A 21,769-nucleotide genomic window follows, 5' to 3' on the forward strand; every position below is an offset into this window, starting at 1 on the left:
ACATATTTCAAAATCCCGACTTTTATGACGTTTATTATATCGTTTTGAAATATAGACTTTTATGATTTGTTTATATTTCATTTTGAAACTTGCACGGTAGATCATTACAATATCGATTTATTAATCTGACATTTTTTAAATTTTCTTTTAAAAAAAGTTTTATAGGAAAAACAACAAACATTAAGTGGGTAGGTTATGAGATATGTTGGTTCTAGCTTAGAGGATCAATCTAGTTTTATTATCTAATAAAAAAAAAATCATCAAGTGGGTAGGTTAACAAATTTATAAATTTTACATAATATATTCATACCATCATAAAATAACGTACCAATTCTTTAACACACAAGTACAAAACCAAAAGTTATACCCTTAATTTAAAATCGAGTTTTTTTAATCCCTTAATATTAGCCCGAGTATGTGTGTCAATTTGGAATTTAAAACCAAAAGTCACACCCAATTTTGGGTCAATTTCTTTTTTTTTTTTTAAACCAAAAGTCACCACTTTCTCATTAGTGTCAAATGAGGCATAAGACCATTATACTATATGGATACAGGTAGAGTTGACAAATAGTGACCTAATAACCCAACATGAACCCGACACGAACTTCAGGGTTGAGACATTTTGACCCATTTATATCTGACAAGTCATTCGGGTTAAATGAGTTAAGCAAGATAAAATTGAGGCATAGATTTTTCATTTATATATGACCCGAACACGAACCCGACCTATTTACCAAGTCTGACTATCTGAGATTCGAACTTGTGACTAGAGCTGGTAAGTCTGACCCGACCCGAACCCGAGCAACCCTGACCAGACAGGATCCGAAAATATTGTGACCCGAAACCGACCCGACCCGACGTCGACCCGATTATCAGTGACTCGAACCCGACCCAGACCTGACCCGACCCGATGCTAGCCTGATTAAATTGATGACCCGACAATTATTAAATTTAATTTTGATCAAAATGAAAGTAATTTTATGTTTAGATTGATATATTTGACTTAGTAATGAAGTAATTAAATCATATAATAGGTTAAAAACTAAGGGGTCGTTTGGTTCAAAGTGTTAGAATGGATTGGAATGGAGTGTAAATCCAGGGAGGTATGGAGTTAGATACCCATACTTGTTTGTAGTTGTTTGGTTCAACCTTGGAATGGAGAAGAAAAACAATATTGGGTGGAATGGAGTTAGAAAGTTGGGGGGAGATATGGGTATGAGATTCCAAGGGGTTGGAATGGAGTTAGAATCCATTAGGTATCTAACTCCATTCCAAAATGTTCCAACCAAACACTTGAATGGATTGAATCCATTCCAATCCATTCCAAAACCTCAAACCAAACACCCCCTAAATTTAATAGTAAAAAATTATAGTAATGCGATTAAGTTACCGGAACCGATAATGACCCGACCCAAACCCGGCCCGACCCGATACATCATTTGACCCGAATGACCCGACTCGACCCGAAACGGTTTTCTAACCCTATATGACCCGACCCGGCGTGACCCGATCCAAACCCGACCCGAATGACCCGATTGCCACCTCGGCTTGTGACATAAACGAACGATACTTTGCTCCCCTCCTCTTAATCCGATTTTCCCTAATTTCAAACCCTAATTTTCCTCCATTTACGTCCTCCGAAACTCAATTTATTCCTTCAATCATTCAAATTCAATGCTTTAGTAAGTTTTCTTCAATGGCGAAGAGTCCTTTGACGCATCTCCTCCGCCGATACTCTTCCAAGCGTAGCCTTTCTCAGATTAGGGTTTTCATTTGCAACCCCCTGTATTCAATTTCCCCAAGGTATAATCATAATCATAGTTATAATTTTTCTAGCTATCGTTATTCGTCTTCTAGTAAGAATTCGTTATTTAGCAGCAATCCGTCGTCGCCATTGCTGTTGAATTCTAACTATTATGCTAAATGTTTGTGTACTTCGGTCGAAAGCGGGGAAAGTAATGCTGATTGTATTGTTGATAATGGTGTTACTGAAAATTTAGAAACTTTGGTTGATAATGAAGTTGATAATGTCCCTGATTTTGATGTTGATTTATGCTCCGAAGGACCGTGTTTAGTTAGAAATGAAAATGATTTATCGGCGACTGTTACGAGTGTTGATGATTTAGAACTTGAAAGTTTGCCTGTCGTTGACGGTGAGGCGGGTAGCTCTAGGAATTGTGAAGGGTTTGAACACGTAGCATCGCGTGACCCTGTAGAAATCTATAATCAGCTTCAGGAATTGCCCCGGGATGCGCGGCTTTGTAAGGAAGATTGGCAGATGTTGCATGAAATTTTTGGTAGGCTTGCTAGGTCTCCATGGGCGTCAAATCAGGCGTTGGCTATATTTATTGGTAAATCTTTTTTTCCTACGGCTGTACATAAGTTTAGGAGTTTCTTCACTATGCATTGCCGGGATGATGTTGCCAAGTACTTGCTTTCACTGGGACCTAGCGATGAGGCAGAGAGGTTTTTGTTTCCTATATTTGTTGAATTTTGTTTGGAGGAGTTTCCTAGTGAGATTAAGAGGTATCGTAAAGTGGTTGAATCTGCTGATCTTACTAAGCCCCACACATGGTTTCCATTTGCAAGGGCTATGAAGCGCAAGATTATTTATCACTGTGGGCCTACTAATAGTGGGAAGACATATAATGCATTACAACGGTTCATGGAAGCAAAGAAAGGGATATACTGTAGTCCGCTAAGGTTGTTAGCGATGGAAGTTTTTGATAAAGTTAACACACTTGGTGTTTACTGTAGTCTACTTACAGGACAGGAGAAGAAATATGTACCCTTTGCCAATCATGTTGCTTGCACCGTTGAAATGGTATCCACTAATCAACTGTATGATGTTGCAGTTATAGACGAGATTCAAATGATGGCTGACTCATCTAGAGGATTTGCATGGACTAGGGCTCTCCTTGGCCTAAATGCTGATGAAATACACTTATGTGGCGATCCAAGTGTACTAAATATTGTGCGTAAGATATGTTCAGATACAGGGGACGAGTTAGTGGAACAACATTATGATAGGTTCAAACCGTTGGTTGTTGAATCAAAGACATTGCAAGGAGATTTTCGAAATATCAAGTCTGGCGATTGTGTTGTCGCTTTTTCCAGGAGGGAGATCTTTGAGGTCAAGTTAACTATTGAAAAGCAAACTAAACATCGCTGCTGTGTTATCTATGGGGCTTTGCCTCCAGAGACCCGAAGGCAGCAGGCCTCTCTGTTTAATGACCCAGATAATGAATATGATGTTTTGGTTGCCAGTGATGCTGTTGGCATGGGTTTGAATCTTAACATTCGAAGGGTGGTTTTTTACAGCCTTTCAAAATACAATGGGGATAAGATTCTTCCTGTGCCAGGGTCACAAGTGAAACAAATTGCAGGCAGGGCTGGTAGGAGAGGAAGTCGTTATCCCGATGGTCTTACCACTACCTTTCTTTTAGAAGATTTGGATTACCTAATTGAATGTCTTAAACAACCTTTCGAGGAGGTTACAAAAGTAGGCCTCTTCCCGTTTTATGAGCAAGTTGAGCTTTTTGCAGGACAAATTCCTAATACTACTTTTGCTGATCTTCTTGAGAAGTTTGCTGAGAGTTGTCGTCTTGATGGGTCTTACTTTTTGTGTCAGCTAAGTAACATAAGGAAGGTGGCTAATATGCTGGAAAAAGTTCAGGGTTTATCCTTAGAAGATCGCTATAATTTCTGCTTTGCCCCGGTCAATATTCGGGATCCAAAGGCAATGTATCATCTCTTGAGATTTGCTTCATCATATAGCCATAAGCTGCCCGTGAACATAGCTATGGGCATCCCTAAGGGTTCTGCTAGAAATGATACGGAGCTTTTGGATCTTGAGACTAAGCACCAGGTTTGTTCTATGTACATGTGGCTGTCAAATCACTTTAAAGCGGAGAGCTTTCCTTATAGGCAGCGAGCGGAGTCTATGGCGTCAAATATTGCGGAATTACTTGGAGAATCTTTGGGTAAAGCATCCTGGAAACCAGAATCTAGAGTTGTTGGTAAAAAAAAACCTGAGGAGAAGAAAAAAGGTTATGAAAGACCACAGTCAATTATTAAAGTATTCGACAAGTAAGTTTTACTGAGCTAACTCCTATTATGTGACTAGCATGAAATGCCGCTCTTTTCTGTAGACTGTGTGTTTGTGTTTGTTCAAATTCGGTGTTACACACTAGACATTTTTACGACTAGATTTGAAAAATATGTGAACCCATTGTTCATTCTTATTTAATTTGACCTTTCAGTGAGTACTACTGTGGTGTCAACTGTCTAGTAGTGGCCTGATATATTATGATATAATAACATTCTGAAAGTTAATAGGCTTGGTTTAGAAAGTCACTAGCTTAGCACCCGTGCAAATTGCTATAATAACATTGTGACAAATAAATACATTAGAGTACTTGTACAGTTGTACACTCCTACAATATTACATTTTTTAGGGTGAATAACATTCGTTAATTTTTAAATTTAAACGACTCTTAATTGTGAAAACCCGTCTACACCTGTAACTCACAATGTTTACACATGTGTCTCACACCTTCACCAAAGTATTCATTGGCCACCGCCATAAACAATGTCAAAGGAACGTGATTATTCTATTAGTAGAATACTAAAGTGACTAAAGGAAAACACTACAACTTTGGAATAAAGACTATACATCACAGAAAACAGTGTTGGCTACATGGGTCTAATTTCCGGGGACGGTACCAGGAATTCAAATCCTTTGTCCTTATCCAGGAACCCTTTCAACCATTTTGCCGTTAGTCGTAAACATTTTACTATTCTAACCGGATGCTTCATTTGAGGGATGAGTTAAATTGTTAAAAAAAAGGAAATAGAACCATAATTGAATATACAACCATAGTTTATTGTAACCTATTCAGCTGATCATACACTTCATGTCCTAGTTTACATTCAGTTTAGCCATGTAAATGGTATTTAGTTATGACAATAGTAATCTTATAAGCTTGATAAATGAAATCATTTTAGCCTGTTTCATAATTTAAAGACATATTTATGTAAAGACATTACCTTAATGTAAAGTTGTAAACCCACTTTGCTCAAAAAATCTAAAACCTTTGCTGATAAAAAAAAAAAGTGTACGTAAATACATTCATCATTCTCTAGACTCCTATAAACTCTCCATTCTGCCATTTTAGTAACATAGTGTAAGTAAATACTCCGCAGTACATAATGTTCAAAATAGTGGAGTAATGGTCTCTTAATAACTTTTTAAAAGATCGTCTCTCCCAAGACTTTGTGTATATTATTTTACTTGAATAACTCATCCTACTATTACAGAATACAGAGTGTAAACATACGGATAGTTCTACATCAAACACATTACAACTAATAGCACCACTGTTTTTCAATTGATAAGTTTGTGGCTGAAATGTGTGTTAGTGTGTATTTTTTTTTTCCGCCTACTACCTTACTTATCTTGATATCCCTCGGAGCAAATCCAAGATATCAAGTATGTTGATAGCGATTTCTGCAATAATTATATTAGGTACTAATTTGTGGCTGAAATTATGGAAAACCAAAATGAGATGTGAGAAAGGTAATTTCTGCAATTTTACTTGAAACTTCATCTACCAATCATTAGATTCATCATTTATCTTGATATTCCTCGATCATTGCTATCAACATACTTGAAGATACAAAATTGTTTGCAAAAACATAGTGCCTCATTGGCCTTTGCCTCGCACCTTGTGGTTTGCTGCCACGATCCCGTGTTGCTGGCACGAGCCCTTGTAGCCTCCATGCGCCTCATCCCTTGTAGAAGCCAAGGTATTAGCTTTAGTAGTAGAAAGCGTCGCCATACTCCCTACAAGTGTGGTTTTTTTCAAGTTTAAAGTAAACTATGGTATCTCTAAAATTGTGGATGATGAATAAAGCCTTGCACATATAGTATGTGTATGATTCCTCTATGGTGAGCAACTTGATTGGTCAATTGTCATGAATTTGTCATATCTTAATGGAATACACAAATGCATATTTGTCTAAAGCCTGTCCAGTATTTACAGATCTATCTGTGTATTTTGTTTACAGGAAACGGCAGGAGAAGTCCTCAAAGCAAGACAAATCTGGTAAGAGTAGCAATGTAGCTGGTCTGCTTGCCAGGTATGCCCTCTGTAAGTGTCTGTTGTAAAGCTTTGGTAGTAGCTGCTGGGAAATATACTAATAACCCAGAGCATCCAATCTGATTTCTATGGTTCTCCGAATATAGTCAAAAGGCAGGGGCCCTCGGTCTCCGAATATGTAACTTTACCGGGTTAACTTAAATGTTACTATTTGAATATATATAGAAAAAACATTGAAAATATGTCTACTTTTTTTGTGGGTTTGAAAGTGTAGGCATATTTAGACTGACAGATACCACTTAATTATTCGCATTAGGTGGTGTGAAAGTAATTGCATGTTAAATAGTGTAATGTGGCTTCTACTCTGGTCTTCCTTCTTATCTTTATACTGATATGACATACTACATGCCACTTCTAACTGAAAAAAAAACCGCCTCTCTGAGTCGAAGCCCTAGTTACATTGATTTTCAAACTGATACCTCTAATTGAAACCTTTGAGGCTTAACATAAAGCATTCTTATATGAACCATCTTCAACATGGACTCGAATTGTATCATATTTTGCTGTAGTTCAATCTTAGATTAAAAAAGCGCACCTGATCCCACGGCTTGGTGAGGTACTGACAGGCCCGGCTGAGAGGGTGGTCAACATGTGCGACCGAACATCGAGGGCCCAAAAAAAATCTGAGATTTACTATGATTTAGGGTACATATACTACAATATAGTGAGATATAGAATCATTAAACCCCTTTGGCTGAGATAGCAACCGTCTCAGCTCGACTCTGGAGGTTCTAGGATCGATTCTACTTAGCTGCTGTTTGCTTTTTTATTTTCTGTTTCACAAAATAAATTTCACAAATGATGATCTGCTAGGATTCGAACCACAGTCTTCTAATTATACAGATAGCTAAGACCATGTTAGCAACATCAGTTATTGTTATTCAAAAAAGTAGCTTATGTTTTTAACAGAGTGAAGGGCTTCTTATGCTGTAGAAGTTCTCATCTTTGATATCTCTCTTTTTTTTTTTAACTTTTTCGAAATTACTATGTAAAGTTACTTGACATAACTAATTTGATGTAATAAAAAATATTATTAGGGGCCTATTTTCAAAATTTGCACAGGGCCTCAGAACTGTCGGAGACGGCCCTGGGTACTGACCAAAATGCCTTGGTGTGCCCAAGTCCGACTTATGAACGAGGCACACTACTATGCAATTTTGACATTTTTTTTCCTTCTACTTCTATATTATGCTCTTTTCTCTGGCACATTATCCTTAAGTTTTACTCCTTAACATGTGTTTCCTTTTTAAAATCTTGAAAAGGAAACATACAAAATTTGTTGAAACTAAGAGGCAAATTTCCTGATCCTGGAAAAAAAAGAGCACTTAAACCATTGTTGTGAGTTGTGACTTGTGCGGATATTTTTTCTTGTAACTGTCACAAATGTATTTTCTTAACTGTCTCTAGTTCAAATGCTAGGATATGCTCATGAATCATGATTTGTACTGTATGTTTGAACTGAATGGCGTCCGTTTTCTCTTTTACAGGATATAATTGAAGATAATGGCTTTCGCTGCCAAAGGATACACAATGCAGCTACAGTTTCAAGAAAATGGGTTTAGCAATTGCGGTTGCAACTTTAGCTTTGTTTTAAGCAAAATTTTGGTACTTGTATTGTTAGTTTTGTTGGTCATCTGGATTTTCTCTCCAGCTTCCGTGCTAGTCCTCCTACCGATGACTAACAAATTTTCCCTAGTTTAGAATTTCAGGGCTTTTATTTTGTATGATACAGATTAAACTAGTTAGCTGATTGTAGCAATAAATAAAGGCCGCGCATAAGTTCACGGGTAAATATGCCTGGGCCACTGGATTTGTTGCAGTCGGACAAAACTACCCTTATCTTCAGCATTTATATTGTTCAGACATGGCCAATTGGCCATCCATGACAATGGAATCCCAAGCCCACATGAACCAACCAAACCATTCACCATATCGTTAATACGCTTTAGTCGAGTCTTGCCGGAAAAAATAACCCCACTTAACTTATCTTGCTTGGTATACACAGATCGAGTGAAGGAGTGATTACTTCTTGGCTCCGAGCTCTTTATGTTCGTTGATGACTCATATATCCATGCTCACAACCTACGATGACCGATGACAAATTAAACCTGAGACTACCCCCGAAAGTCCTTAAAGAACCAAATATTCTGGCCACGCACCCGAGCATAATAGTTTGACTGAATAAAGACGTCGCTTTCTACCACTGACGATCTTATAAACCGACTCCCTACACGAACTCTCAAAACGAACGTTACCATTACAAGACTCGGACCCTTTGGTTGTCTTTCTTATATTCTTGGTTACGGAGTACATCCATATACTACTCAAACTCCAATTACAATGCCTTATATATCAATATAAATTAAACTACGTTTGTCAAAAAAAAATATAAATTAAACTATGATACTCGTAACTTATAAGCCATCTAACAATCCTGATAAATGAGCGATAATTAAGTCATCGCGTACAACTCGGGTCAATTTAGGTTTATGTTATTTCGGATATTGCAATATTTGAGTCGGATGATCAAAAATAGGTGTATAAATATAAGCTTGTAACTACGGAGTACGGAATATATAAAAGGAAAATGAGACGGGTAGAATTCAACTTCTGAAGATAAAATTCACCAAAAATAGGTGTAAAATGCAAACGAGTGATATTAACTATTAACTAGGTAAAAGCTCTGACAATAATATAACCGCCTTAGACAAGAATTCTTTGATGTTCATCACTTTGATCCCAAAAGTTCCGGTCATTAAGTGGCACAAGACTTTCCTTGTACGCGGAGACTATTTTACAATTTCCATCCTTTACGTGCACTTTAAGCTCTGACGTTTCTTTCGTATCAGGGTCACATAAGATTAAACAATTTAGATAATTTGCAAATACCACCAAGTTATTATCCGCGCTATAATGACCAAGTGGTTTCCAAACCCAACGATCAAGTTCCATCGTTAATTCCTTACTCCAAGTCGTACCCTTCAACGTCCATATATCAAACTCACGCTCCTGGTTGTGAAGCGCAACCAAGGCAATTGAACCATTGTATACCATAAGACACTCGGAATATGTGACACGGGTCATTGACGACCCTTTGATACAAATATCGGGTAGTTTGATTTCTTGGCACTCTTCTGTGGCCAAGTCGATAGCAATAATCACATCGTGTTTAAAAGGGTCTTTTTCATATGATCCTAACCAATAGAAACTTCTATTCACAAAAGCATGACATGAATTCGCACGAGGAATGTAGTAGTGTTTTGATAAATCTCCCGAGTATTTCCAAGAGTCTGTCCTTAACGAGTAAATCATAATCGAAAGAGGGTAATCCATTAAACCGTACCGATCAGAAGTAATAGCATACCCCTTAATAGCAACCACCTTGTAATCCATAGTTACCGGATCAAATCCAAAACCACAAACTTCGTTAAAATACTTCATATTAGACGAAATATTAGGTTTCATAATCATCGGTGGTAATTTTTTGGCCTCATGGAGTGCCGGATTCCACAAACGACGTGGACGGTGTGAATCGTGTTCACCCACACAACTACGCCACAAATAATATATCCCGTAACAAGGGCCACAAATATCGTAATTATATGGCGGGTCATGTTGTAATGAAAGATAGTCATGGATCGTATTACTCTCGTCTTTTTCACCGTGCCAAATCAATTCAGGCATAAGCTCACCACCGGCTTGTGATATGTCAAATTGTGCAATGAAACAATTATTGGTACGACGAACATAGTTATGCTTAAGATGCACAGACATAAAATACCGACTTTTGATGATTTTATACCATGATTTGCTTACACTTTTGTATTGTAACAAAGATTTTACGGGTAGCCATGATAAAATTTCAATAATCAAATTTTCGGGAAGTTGATCTAACATTTTTTTTCAATGAGAAATACTCCGTATTAGAATTATTTATGATTTATGATTTATGATTAAACGGTTTTTGTAGTTATAGAGGCGAGATGCCGTGCATCTCAAGGTCAAACCCTAAATTCGCGTGAGATACCAGTCAAAATTAAACCAATTTTGGTAAAGAATTCTTTTTGGGATATTCTCTCGTGTACCCCTGAACTTTTTCGTTTTCTATGATATACCCCTCGTTTTTCGCAAAAAAACTTTGACTGACAATAATTCTCTATTACGAGTTCAGAAAACGGTAATTTTTTTTTTCAAACCATATATCTCGTCAAGGCCTTCAATTTGGAAAAAAAATTCACCGCTTTTTGAACTCGTACCCGGTAGTTATGATTGGTCAAACATTTTTTAACGAATAAACTTTGACCGACCATAATTCCCGACTACGAGTTGAGACGTCAGTGACTTTTTTTTTCAAACGGAAGACCTCATAAAGACGGTCAATTTGGAAAAAAAATTTATCGTATTCTGAACTTGTAGCAAAGAGTTATTGACGGTCAAAGTTTTTTTGCATGAAAAGAGGGGTATATCATAGAAAATGAAAAAGTTGAGGGGTACACGGGAGAATATCCCATTCTTTTTAGAAGGTTTTTTACGTTTTAAAACATGATGAATTGATAATGTTTATTTTAATATTTTTTTTAATTTTTTAATATAAATTCAGAAGATATGATTTCGTGATATTCTTATTAATATTCTGAAAAGAAAATATGAGTTCGAATACTATTAACTCACCATTTGACACATAATCACCACTAATCATTAAAATTGTGTAAATATCATACGATAATTATGTGTCAAAACATAAAAGTAGTGAGACATAAGAAAGATGTGACATAAAAATAGAACATGAGATCCGAACTTGGATAATAGATAAGAGTACTCAAATTCAAAACTGAAACGCGGTATCACCTAGAATTGTTCTAGTAAATTAATCTACTTTTGTGCTCCCTCTGCGATATTATGAAGTTATTCAATTTTTTTATCGATATAAAGTTTCGTTTTGGAGTTTTATTTTATAATTTTTGTGTCTTATAATTTTCGCTATTGAATTTTGTCGCATTATTATCGGAATTTCAATATAAAAATTAGGTTGTAACTCATAATAAAAACTTTAGAGAGACCGTCATTCAATAGCATTATTGAGAGACCCCTCACTTGATGGGGTGAGTAAATTATTGATTTTCCTTTTTTCCTGTTATGTCTCCCACTAATTTAGTGGGAGACGATATCTCATAAAACCTACTGCAATTGCAATTTGTATTCGTTCTTTAAAAAGATGAATCTTAATTATTTCAAATTTTAAAATAAAACTCCAAAACTAAACTTGCAGAAAATACTTTGGCATCTTCTGCTTTAAGCTCAACAAACAAACCGAATACGGTGGAATTTGGAATTACATTCATAAAATAAATTAATTTGTTTATTAATCTTTTCCACATAATTTGACCGGTCTTTAACTTAGAACGGATAGTGTCCATTCTGTTTTTTGAACGAATAGATCGTTTGCTTGATAAAAAGTCAGACTCATACGGCATCTACATAATATGTTAAAATTGACAGAATGCAAATCTATAAAAATCCTGTTAAACGGGTCGTAATTGGGTCGTCGAGTATGACTCGGGTCAATATAGGTTTATGTTATTCCAGGTATTGCAATATTTGAGTCGAATGATCATCTCGTGAATATTATACTTCAATCCGTTGAAGATAAAATTCATCTAAAAAGGTGCAAAATGCAAACGAGTAATTTTATTAACTAAGTAATAAAAGTTCTAACAACAACTAAACCGTCTTAGACAAGAATTATTGCATTAGCAAGGGACGTTTATCACCTTGACTAATCCAAAAGTCCCTATCATTAAGTGGCACAAGACTTTCCATGTACGCGGAAACTATATTACAACTTCCATCATTGTAAACCCCTTCTAGCTCCCACGTTTCTTCCGTATTTGGATCATATAAGATTAAACACCTTGAACCGTCAAATAACACAAAATTATTATCCACATGACCTAGTGGTTTCGAAACCCAACATTCAAGTTCAACCGTTAATTCCTTACTCCAAGTCGTACCCTTCAACGTCCATATATCAAACTCACACTCCTCTTTGTAAAGAGAAACCAACGCAATCGAACCATTATATACCATAAGACACTCGGAATACGTTTTATAAGATATTTCTCCTTTGATACAAATATCGGGTAGTCCGATTTCTTGACACTCTTCTGTAGCCAAGTCGATAGCAATGACCACATCGTGTTTATCAGCGCGTTTTTCATATGATCCTAGCCAATAGAAATTTCTATTCACAAAAGCATGACATGAATTCACACGAGGAATGTAGTAGGGTTTTGATATATCTCCCGAGTATTTCCAAGAGTCTGCCCTTAACGAGTAAATCATAATCGAAAGAGGGTAATCCATTAAACTGTACTCATAAGTATTAGTATACCCCATAATAGCAACCACCTTGTAATCCTCAGTCACCGGATCAAACCCAAAACCATAAGATTTTTTATGATAATGCTTCATATTAGATGAAATATTAGGTTTCGTAATCATCGGTGGTAAGTTTTTCATCTCATGGAGTGCCGGATTCCACAAACGTCGGTAACAGTTTTCACCCCCAAAAGTATCCGACAAAAAATATATCCCAAAACAAGGGCCACAAAAATCGGAATTAGTAAGATCATAAGATAATGAAAGATGGTTCGTATTAATCTCGTCACTTTCACCGTACCACAACAATTCAGGATCAACTTCACCGGCTAGTGTTACTTGAAATTGTGCAATGAAACAATTGATATGACGAACATAGTTACGCTTAAGATGCATGGATATAAAATACGGACTTTTGATGATTTTATACCATGATTTATTAACCCTTTTGAATCGTATCAAAGATTTTACGGGTAACCATAATATGATTTCAATAATCAAATTTTCGGGAAGATGATCTAACATTTTTTTTCCAATGACAAATATATTATAAATTTTGTTTTCCAATGATTAAACGTTTTTGAACTTTATATAATAGGCGACGCCTTGCATCTTAGGTCAAACACTCAAACCCTAATTTTGGTAAACATATTTTTTTTAGAAAGTTTTTACGTTTTAGAACATGATAAATTGATAATATTTTAATATTTTTTGTAATAATAATATTGTGAAAGGTAAATAAGAACTGTACTCAAATTCAAGACTGTTCTAATAAATTAATCTATTTTATGCATTTTTTAGTCCTCTACAATATTATGAAGTTCAATTTTTTTTTTATTAAATAAAGTATAATTTTTGAATTTTATTTTATAATTTTTGCATCTTCTAATTTCCGTAGCCTAATAAAAATCATATACAAAATGAAATATATGGCCGATTACGAAGTTTAGATTATGTCGTTTATTGTCGTTGCTTGTCGTAAAAATTGAAATTCACGCTAAAAAAAAAGAAACATGTCGCCGCTTGAGAAAAAATCATACATCTACAAAGAATGTAAGAACTCAAAAACAATTATAAAATCGTCTTACACAAAACTTAACCCTTTATCCCTTTCCTTCCAAAAGTCTCGATCATTAAGCGGTACAAGACTCTCCATGTACGCGGACACTGTCTCGCAAAACCCAGAGCCAGTAATCGTCATCACTTTAATCTGCCACGAGTCTTCCGTATCAAGATCACATAAGATTAAACCATAATTTGGACCAACATCAAATAACAACAAATTATTATCCACATAATAATGACCTAGTGGTTTTTTAACCCAACAATCAAGTTTTACCGTTAATTCCTTACTCCAAATCCGACCCGTTAACGTCCATATATCAAACTTGTAATTATCGTAAAGCGCAACCAATGCAATTGAATCATTATATACCATAAGACGCTCGGAATACTCCTCGTCATAGGTCATCGAACCTTTGATACGTGCCTCGGGTAGTCCAATTTCTTGGCACTCCTCCGTAGCCAAGTCGATAGCAATGATCACGTCCGATTTATAAGTGAATTCTATGTACGACCCTAGCCAATAAAAACTTCTATTCACAAAATTATAACATGAATTCTGACGCACATAATAACTTTTCGATAAATCTTGTAAATATCTCCAAGAGTCTGTTCTTAGCGAGTAAATCATGATAGATAGAGGATAATCCAAATAATTAGTTTTCGTATATGGTTCATTACTCAATATCTTATATCCCTTAATAGCAACCACTTTGTAATCCACCGTCACAGGATCAAACCCAAAACCACAAAATTCTCTATGATAAGTTAGATTTGACGACAAATTAGGTTTAGTAATCATTGGTGGTAACTCTTTAATCTCGTTAAGTGCCGGATTCCACAAACAACGCGGAATTCCATAACACGAATTTCTTTCATAACCGTACCTAGTAGAATCGCTCCACGAATAATATATCCCATAACAAGGGCCACAAATATGATTATACGATGCTATTGAATCTTGTAACGTATAATAATCATGGATTGTATTGCTTTTGTCGCAATCACCAAACCATAATAATTCAGGCTCACGTTCACCAGCTTGCGTTACGATAAATTGTGCAATGAAACAATTGGTACGACGAACATAATCGTGCTTAACATGCATGGATATAAAATACGGACTTTTGATAATTTTATACCATGCTTTACTAACACTTTTGCATTGTAACAAAGATTTTACGGGTAACCATGATAGAATTTCGATAATTAAACTTTCTGGTAGATTAGTTAACCTTTTCTTTGAATAAGACATGCTAATGGGGTATTTTCTCTCGTGAAAAGTTAACAAAGGGTTTGTAATTAAGCAATATAGTACTCCCTCCGTCCCGGTCATTTGTTGTCTTTTGGTTTTGGCACAAAGACCAAGGAAAGGGGAGGGGGCCAATGATTAAATGACAAGTGGAATAAATTGAGTGTGAATGATCAAATTACTCATCAAATTCAATCTTAAAATAGAAAGGACAACAAATGACTGAGACACCCCAAAATGGAAAAGGACAACAAATGACCGGGACGGAGGGAGTATTTGTAATTAAGCAATATAGTATTTGTAATTAAGGCCTTGCGGCTCAAGTTAGTTAAACCCTAGTTGCAACGAATTTCTGAACACGTCGGGTTTTTTTAATGTGTGCCTTAAAGAATATGTTGGGTGAAAACACATCCAACATAAGTATTAATTAATCTATGCATATTTACAATTATTGATGATGTACATGAAGAGCTGACAAAAGTTGACTCAAAAATTGGGTAAACCGAAACCGACAGCGGCATTATTTTTCCAACCCGAACCGGACCTGAGTCGTGATCCGACATTGACTCAACCCGATGGATGACCCCCATAATGAACTAGCTTAATAAAATTATGTAAATAAGACCAAATGACATCTATTTTAATTGTTTTCACTTAAAACTACAATTAATACACTTACACATTGTTTTTGATCTAAACCATCCGGTAATCCGAACCACATTGGGCCGACTAATCCGGATTTCTTGGCGTGTCCAAGGATTACAATATTTAAACCCCTCTCAATCGCAGTTGTGGGGAATCGATCCGCAGACCTCCCTACCAAGGGCAGCCCCATGCTACCACTGCGCCAACCAACGATTGGTTATACACTTACACATTGTTAACATACATAAAAAACTAAATACACAAGATAAAAAATATATGTTAATAATTTGATCTCGTACTGACCCGCTAATGACCCTACTCGACTAGCCACCCACTGAAGATGACCTAACATGAATGGTAACCAACCAGAACCCGTCACTGGCCTAACACAACTCGAACCAGTATGATCCGACCTGCTTTAACTTGACCCGTAACAAACCCAACTGACCTGATTGCCACCTCTCTGTACATGTAATATTAATTTGGTAATGTTATGTTAAATTAATTTTTAACGTTAATTCATATATTTAACAATTAAGGAAAACGAATGAATTATTTTACAATTATGATAAAGGAATGTAATCATTTGGAAAATATATCTCACAAACATAAATCAATCAAGGCAATTGGCAAATAAAAATACAATCGTGTTTGAAGTGAGGAGCAATACGTACATTATACAAAAATCAATCCATTATTAACGGATAGACACATACACTCCTTATTACGGTTTTCTCGATCATCATCCTTTCGCTCCCAAAAATCCCGATCATTAAGTGGTACAAGACTCTCCATATACGAGGAGACTATTTCACAACGTGCATCCTTGAGCACTGGTACATTAAGCTTCCACGTTTTTTCCGTATTAGGGTCACATAAAATTAAACAATTTGGACTATCAAACACCAACAAATTATTATCGACGCTAAAATGACCAACTGCATTCCTAACCAAACAATCAAGTTTTACGGTTAATTCCTTATTCCAAATCGTACCCTTCAACGTCCATATATCAAAGTTACACTCCTTTTTGTAATGCGCAACCAAAGCAATTGAACCATTATATATCATAAGACACTCGGAATACGTGTCAGAGGTCAATTCTCCTTTGATACGCATATCGGGTAGTCCGATTTCTTGGCACTCTTCTGTAGCCAAGTCAATAGCAATAATCACATCGTTTATAATAGGACGATTTTCATATGATCCTAGCCAATAGAAACTTCTATTCGCAAAAGCATGACATGAATTCTCACGAGTAACGTAGTAGGGTTTTGATAAATCTCCTGAGTATTTCCAAGAGTCTGTCCTTAACGAGTAAATCATGATCGATAGAGGGTAATCCTATATGGGTTTCCATCTGCGCCGCCCATCATCATCATCATCATCAGTCCAAAAAGTAGCATACCCCTTAATAACAACCACCTTATAATCCACAGTCACCGGATCAAACCCAAAACCACAAACTTCGCTAGCATACATTATATCTATATTAGATGTTATATTAGGTGTCATAATCATCGGTGGTAATTTTTTAATCTCGTTAAGTGCCGGATTCCACAAAAAACGTCGATGATTCCATGAAACATGTTCATCGCCCCAAGGACACCACAAATAATATATCCCATAACAAGGGCCACAAATATCGTAATTATAAGGTGGTTCACATTTTAATGTACGATAATTATGAATTATATTATTACCTTCGTCAGCATCACCAATCCGCACCATATAAGGCTGAAGCTCTCGAGCTGGCCATTTGCCATAGCCCCACTTTGGATTTAAGTTATATTGAGCAATTAAACAATTATTAGGATGACCATTATTGTGCTTAAGATGCATGGATATAAAATACGGACTTTTAATGATTTTATACCATGATTTGTTAACACTTTTGAATTGTAACAATGATTTTACCGGTAAGGACGATAAAATTTCGATAGTCAAATCTTCGGGAAGATAATTTGACATTTTGTTTATGTCAATGGAAAATATTGAATTTTTTTCACTCTCAAAAGTGTATATTTGTATTTGTACATCAGTTATCATTGTATATATATGGAGCAAACTATTCCTAATTAGTACCTTGCTCAAACAAAGGTAAGCTATTCCGTATATAATAAGGAAATACAAGTAATTTCCATAAAACAAGAAAATATTTTAGGAAATTAGATACGGAGTAGTTTTTATTTTATTTTATTGAGAAAACCCCGAAGCAAGATTAGGTACTTATATTCAAATCCGTACTAGCAATGTCGATATGATCTGGCAAACAGATCAGGTCATGTCGGATTCGTGTCAACTTTAAACATGTCACCACTACCCTAACCCTAACCCGGCCCAATTACATAAACGGGTCATTTGTCTCAGCCCTACCCAACCCATTTAATATTTCTATAACTCGGCCCGACCTGTTTAACCATTTATACGGAGTATCTTATTGTTTCACACCAAAATAACCCGTCACGGAGACCGGCCAACTCATACGGATTACGGAATAGAAGTTTAACAACATCAACATATACTTAGCTAAGAGGAATATTCATCTTATTGCACTCCGATCCAGTTTTAAAGCATGCATGCAAAAACTCGTACAACTATAAAATCGTCTTACATAAAACTTACTCCATTATTAAAAGCAAAAACACATTATAATTTAATTTCCTTGATGCTTGTCCCTTTCTCCCAAAAGTCTCGATCATTAAGCGGCACAAGACTCTCCATGTATGCGGACAAGGTTTCGCAAACACCATAGTCAGTAAACGTAATCACTTTAATCTTCCACGTTTCATCCGTATCCGGATCACATAAGATTAAACCTTTTGGACTATCAAACGACACCAAATTATTAGTCACACAGTAATGACCTATTGGTTTCCAAACCCAACAATCAAGTACTACACTGTACTCGTCACTCCAAATCCTCCCATTTAACGTCCATATTTCAAACTTGTAATTATCGTAAAGCGTAACCAAGCCAATTGAATCATCACATACCATAAGACACTCGGAATACGTGTTATAGGTAATTGAACCTTTGATACGTGCCTCGGGTAGTCCAATTTCTTGGCACTCCTCTGTAGCCAAGTCGATAGCAATGATCACGTCCGATTTAGAAGTGAATTCTTTGTCCGACCCTAGCCAATAAAAACTTCTATTCACAAAAGCATAACACGAATTGGGACGCAAATAATAACTTTTCGATAAATCTCCTGAATATCTCCAAGAGTCCGATTTTAGCGAGTAGATCATGATAGAAAGAGGATAATCCAAATAAGTTTCCCCATATTTATCATTAATCAATTTCTTATAACCCATAATAGCAACCACCTTGAAATCCACAGTCACGGGATCAAACCCGAAACCACAAAATTCTTTATGATAAGTTAGATTGGATGACAAATTAGGTTTTTTAATCATCGGTGGTAACTTTTTAATCTCATTGAGTGCCGGATTCCACAAACAACGCGGAGGATAATACCACGAACTACTTTCACAATCGTCGAACCGGTAATCACTATTCCATGAATAATATATCCCATAAGAAGGACCACAGATATAATTATCAGACGGTAGTGTAGTTTCTAATGTCCAACAATCCTGGATTATATTACTTTCATCGGATTCACCGAACCATAATAACTCGGGTTCAATTTCCCCGGCTGGCGTTACGCTATATTGAGCAAGTAAACAATTGTTACGACAACCATAATTGTGCTTAAGATGCATGGATATAAAATACGGACTTTTGATAATTTTATACCATGCTTTACTAACACTTTTGTATCGTAACAAAGATTTTACGGGTAACCATGATATAATTTCGATAATTAAACTTTCGGGAAGATTACTTAACCTTTTCTTTGAATAAGACATATTAATGTTTGTTCTCTCGTGAAAAATTAAACAAAGGGTTTGCAATTAGGCAATATAGCGTCATAAAGGACATGCCTTGATGCCTAAGTTAGTTAAACCCTAATTTGACAACTAATTTTTAATTTTATACACAGGTCAAAATTTAGAAAGCAGGGTTTTTAACGTGTACCTTAAAAACACACATAATAATATATTTGATATTTTATTACTTTATTTAGGGTTTTTTTAACGTGTGCACACATTAATAATCCACTTATGGTAATATTAACAACATATTTACATAAGATACTCAATTATATTCTCATTTTTACCATATTTAATGATAATATATTGTTAATCTTACCATAAATGGGTTATTAACATGTGCCCTTAGGGCACACATTAGAAAAACCCGATGCACAAGGCTCAAAATTTGGAAAGCGGGCTTTTTAATGTGTACCGCCAACCTCGTCTGTTTCGTCTACTCACCACACAGGAGGCTCAACCAATCGTTGGTTGGCGCAGTGGTAGCATGGGGCTGCGCTTGGTAGGTAGGTCTGCGGATCGATCCCCCACAACTGCGATTGGGAGGGGTTTAAATACCGTAATCCTTGGACACGACCCGAAATCCGGATTAGTCGGTCCAATGTGGTTCGGATTACCGGATGGTTTAGACAAAAAAAAAAACAACACAGGAGGTATTTTCCAAAAATAATCCCTTGTCCCGATCTTTTAATTTGTTTACCTTTTGTTTATATATTCTTTATAAGAGGTATTTTAATCAATATTAAATAAATGATTGAGACAATGAGACGAAAGGATGCTCAAGAGAATAATCGTTGACAATCGTTGTCTGTTATTTATTTTTTCTTTTTTGACTAGAGACTACATATAGATCAAGTGTAGAATTCAATTCAACTTCTATTATAATGGAACCTGTCTTATACAAAAATTCTCACAAGTCAAAGATATCTATTGAAGTATTATTATTATTTTTTTTTTTTTTTGACAAGTAGAGTGGCAAGTCAAGCTCGGGCCCAATTTGCCAATCTATGAGCAAGTACATTAGAAGATCTATTAACGAACGATATTGAAAAACAGTGAAACATAGAAGCTAAATCATAAATATCCTTTGTAGTCGTCCATGTAAGATGATTATTGGATGAACCCGCTGCAATGTGACTCAGCATGTTAATGCAGTCGGAATGGAGCAAGAGCCCACTTCATGGCTTCTAAAATGGCTTTCCCTTCTGCTTGTTCTGAACATTGGGCAAACCCAGAGACGCAGTGATTAGTTGTATGCCCATTTGATGTTGAGCAGGTCCATCCATATCCCGCCTTTCTCGTCGGATCCCAGGAACCGTCCACATAGATTGTAGCCATTTCGCAAGAAGTCAATGTATGTAATATCCAAATTGTAGTTCCTGCTTTAAGTTGTTGTTTATAATGATCTTGTTCATCTTGAGCCCCTAAAAAAGGCATACCCGGTGGAATGTCATTCTCATTTTGGCTTTGATGTGCGTGATGGCGATGTAAATCGTGTCTCATAGAGCTTCATCGCACCAATCATATTCATTCTTGAGTCCCCGAAACAATTGTTGGTTTTTACTCTCCAAATAGTCCAAAGGGTAGAAAGAAAGGAAATCACCCCAATCTTATTATCCTCCATCTTCAAGAGAAATTGCAACCACTTCATCAACCAGGTCTTGATATTTATGAAGGAACAATTTTCACTCTTATCCCAATGTAGTCGCCCATAATCTTTGAACAAAAAAACAGTCACGGAAAAGATGCTCCAAAGTTTCCATAGGTGTACAGCTGTCAACTAGTCGACATGTATTATCATATGTATAGATATTCCGGTTGGAGAATTCTTGTCCAATAGGGAGAGTATCAATAAAGATTTTCCAAAGGAGAACCCGCCATACCTTTGGTCCCTTAATGTCCATAATTTGTTCTTCACAAAATCTCGGAGGTCAGGCTGTAATCTTGTAATATCTTTTGTAGTTGCCTCTTTCGACCATATCATGGAATGTGCTGTATGATACCCCGGCCCATCTTCACCGTGTAATTCCCAGTTTTAGTCCCTTCGAGATATAGTGTGTCAGCCGAAACATTGTCCAAAATGGGAATAGCTAAGATCTTTGTGGCCCAATCACAATCAAAGATATGGTGAATGAAAACTGCATTCCATTCATTATTAGAAATGAGATGATGAACTCTTAGATCAATGAGACTTGGTGATCCTTGTAAAAGTGCTTGGTCTTTAGGTGATGGCACAAAACCCTCAACCCATCTTGCAGTCCAGACATTAAGAGTTGAAGTTGAACAAATTTTCCAAGCACATTTTTCTTTGATTAAATTGAAACCCCAAAGGATGCTTCTGCCACCCCAAGTCTTTCCCGTTGGATGCTTC

General features: G+C 36.2%; 5 protein-coding genes across 7 annotated transcripts; 1 reads left to right on the forward strand and 4 right to left on the reverse strand.

Annotated features, from left to right (window-relative positions):
* Nucleotides 1–1,553: 1,553 nt before the first annotated feature.
* On the forward strand, nt 1,554–7,953 carry LOC141598711 (DExH-box ATP-dependent RNA helicase DExH18, mitochondrial). 3 transcript variants are annotated; one of them, XM_074418449.1, is made up of 3 exons: nt 1,554–4,089; nt 6,070–6,152; nt 7,649–7,953. In XM_074418449.1, coding segments are annotated over exons 1-3 (2,478 nt in total). In that variant the 5' UTR covers nt 1,554–1,696; the 3' UTR covers nt 7,651–7,953. The 3 variants fall into 3 exon arrangements, with proteins under 3 accessions (XP_074274550.1, XP_074274551.1, XP_074274552.1); XM_074418450.1 differs by having other exon boundaries at nt 6,070–6,141; XM_074418451.1 differs by having other exon boundaries at nt 6,070–6,107.
* An 809-nt stretch (nt 7,954–8,762) lies between these two features.
* LOC141602345 (F-box protein CPR1-like) lies at nt 8,763–10,072 on the reverse strand. The gene has a single exon (XM_074422641.1). It carries the CDS (start codon nt 10,056–10,058, stop codon nt 8,865–8,867), a length of 1,194 nt encoding a protein of 397 aa, XP_074278742.1. The 5' UTR covers nt 10,059–10,072; the 3' UTR covers nt 8,763–8,864.
* A 1,803-nt stretch (nt 10,073–11,875) lies between these two features.
* On the reverse strand, nt 11,876–13,063 carry LOC141602346 (F-box/kelch-repeat protein At3g06240-like). Its single transcript, XM_074422643.1, has one exon. It carries the CDS (start codon nt 12,933–12,935, stop codon nt 11,904–11,906), a length of 1,032 nt encoding a protein of 343 aa, XP_074278744.1. The 5' UTR covers nt 12,936–13,063; the 3' UTR covers nt 11,876–11,903.
* A 560-nt stretch (nt 13,064–13,623) lies between these two features.
* Nucleotides 13,624–14,709, reverse strand: LOC141600023 (F-box protein CPR1-like). Its single transcript, XM_074420179.1, has one exon. It carries the CDS (start codon nt 14,707–14,709, stop codon nt 13,624–13,626), a length of 1,086 nt encoding a protein of 361 aa, XP_074276280.1.
* Nucleotides 14,710–18,147: 3,438 nt separating this feature from the next.
* Nucleotides 18,148–19,227, reverse strand: LOC141600027 (F-box protein CPR1-like). Its single transcript, XM_074420182.1, has one exon. It carries the CDS (start codon nt 19,225–19,227, stop codon nt 18,148–18,150), a length of 1,080 nt encoding a protein of 359 aa, XP_074276283.1.
* Between the last annotated feature and the right edge of the window lie 2,542 nt (nt 19,228–21,769).

Source organism: Silene latifolia, chromosome 9, assembly GCF_048544455.1.
Source record: "Silene latifolia isolate original U9 population chromosome 9, ASM4854445v1, whole genome shotgun sequence".
Taxonomy (NCBI): domain Eukaryota; kingdom Viridiplantae; phylum Streptophyta; class Magnoliopsida; order Caryophyllales; family Caryophyllaceae; genus Silene; species Silene latifolia.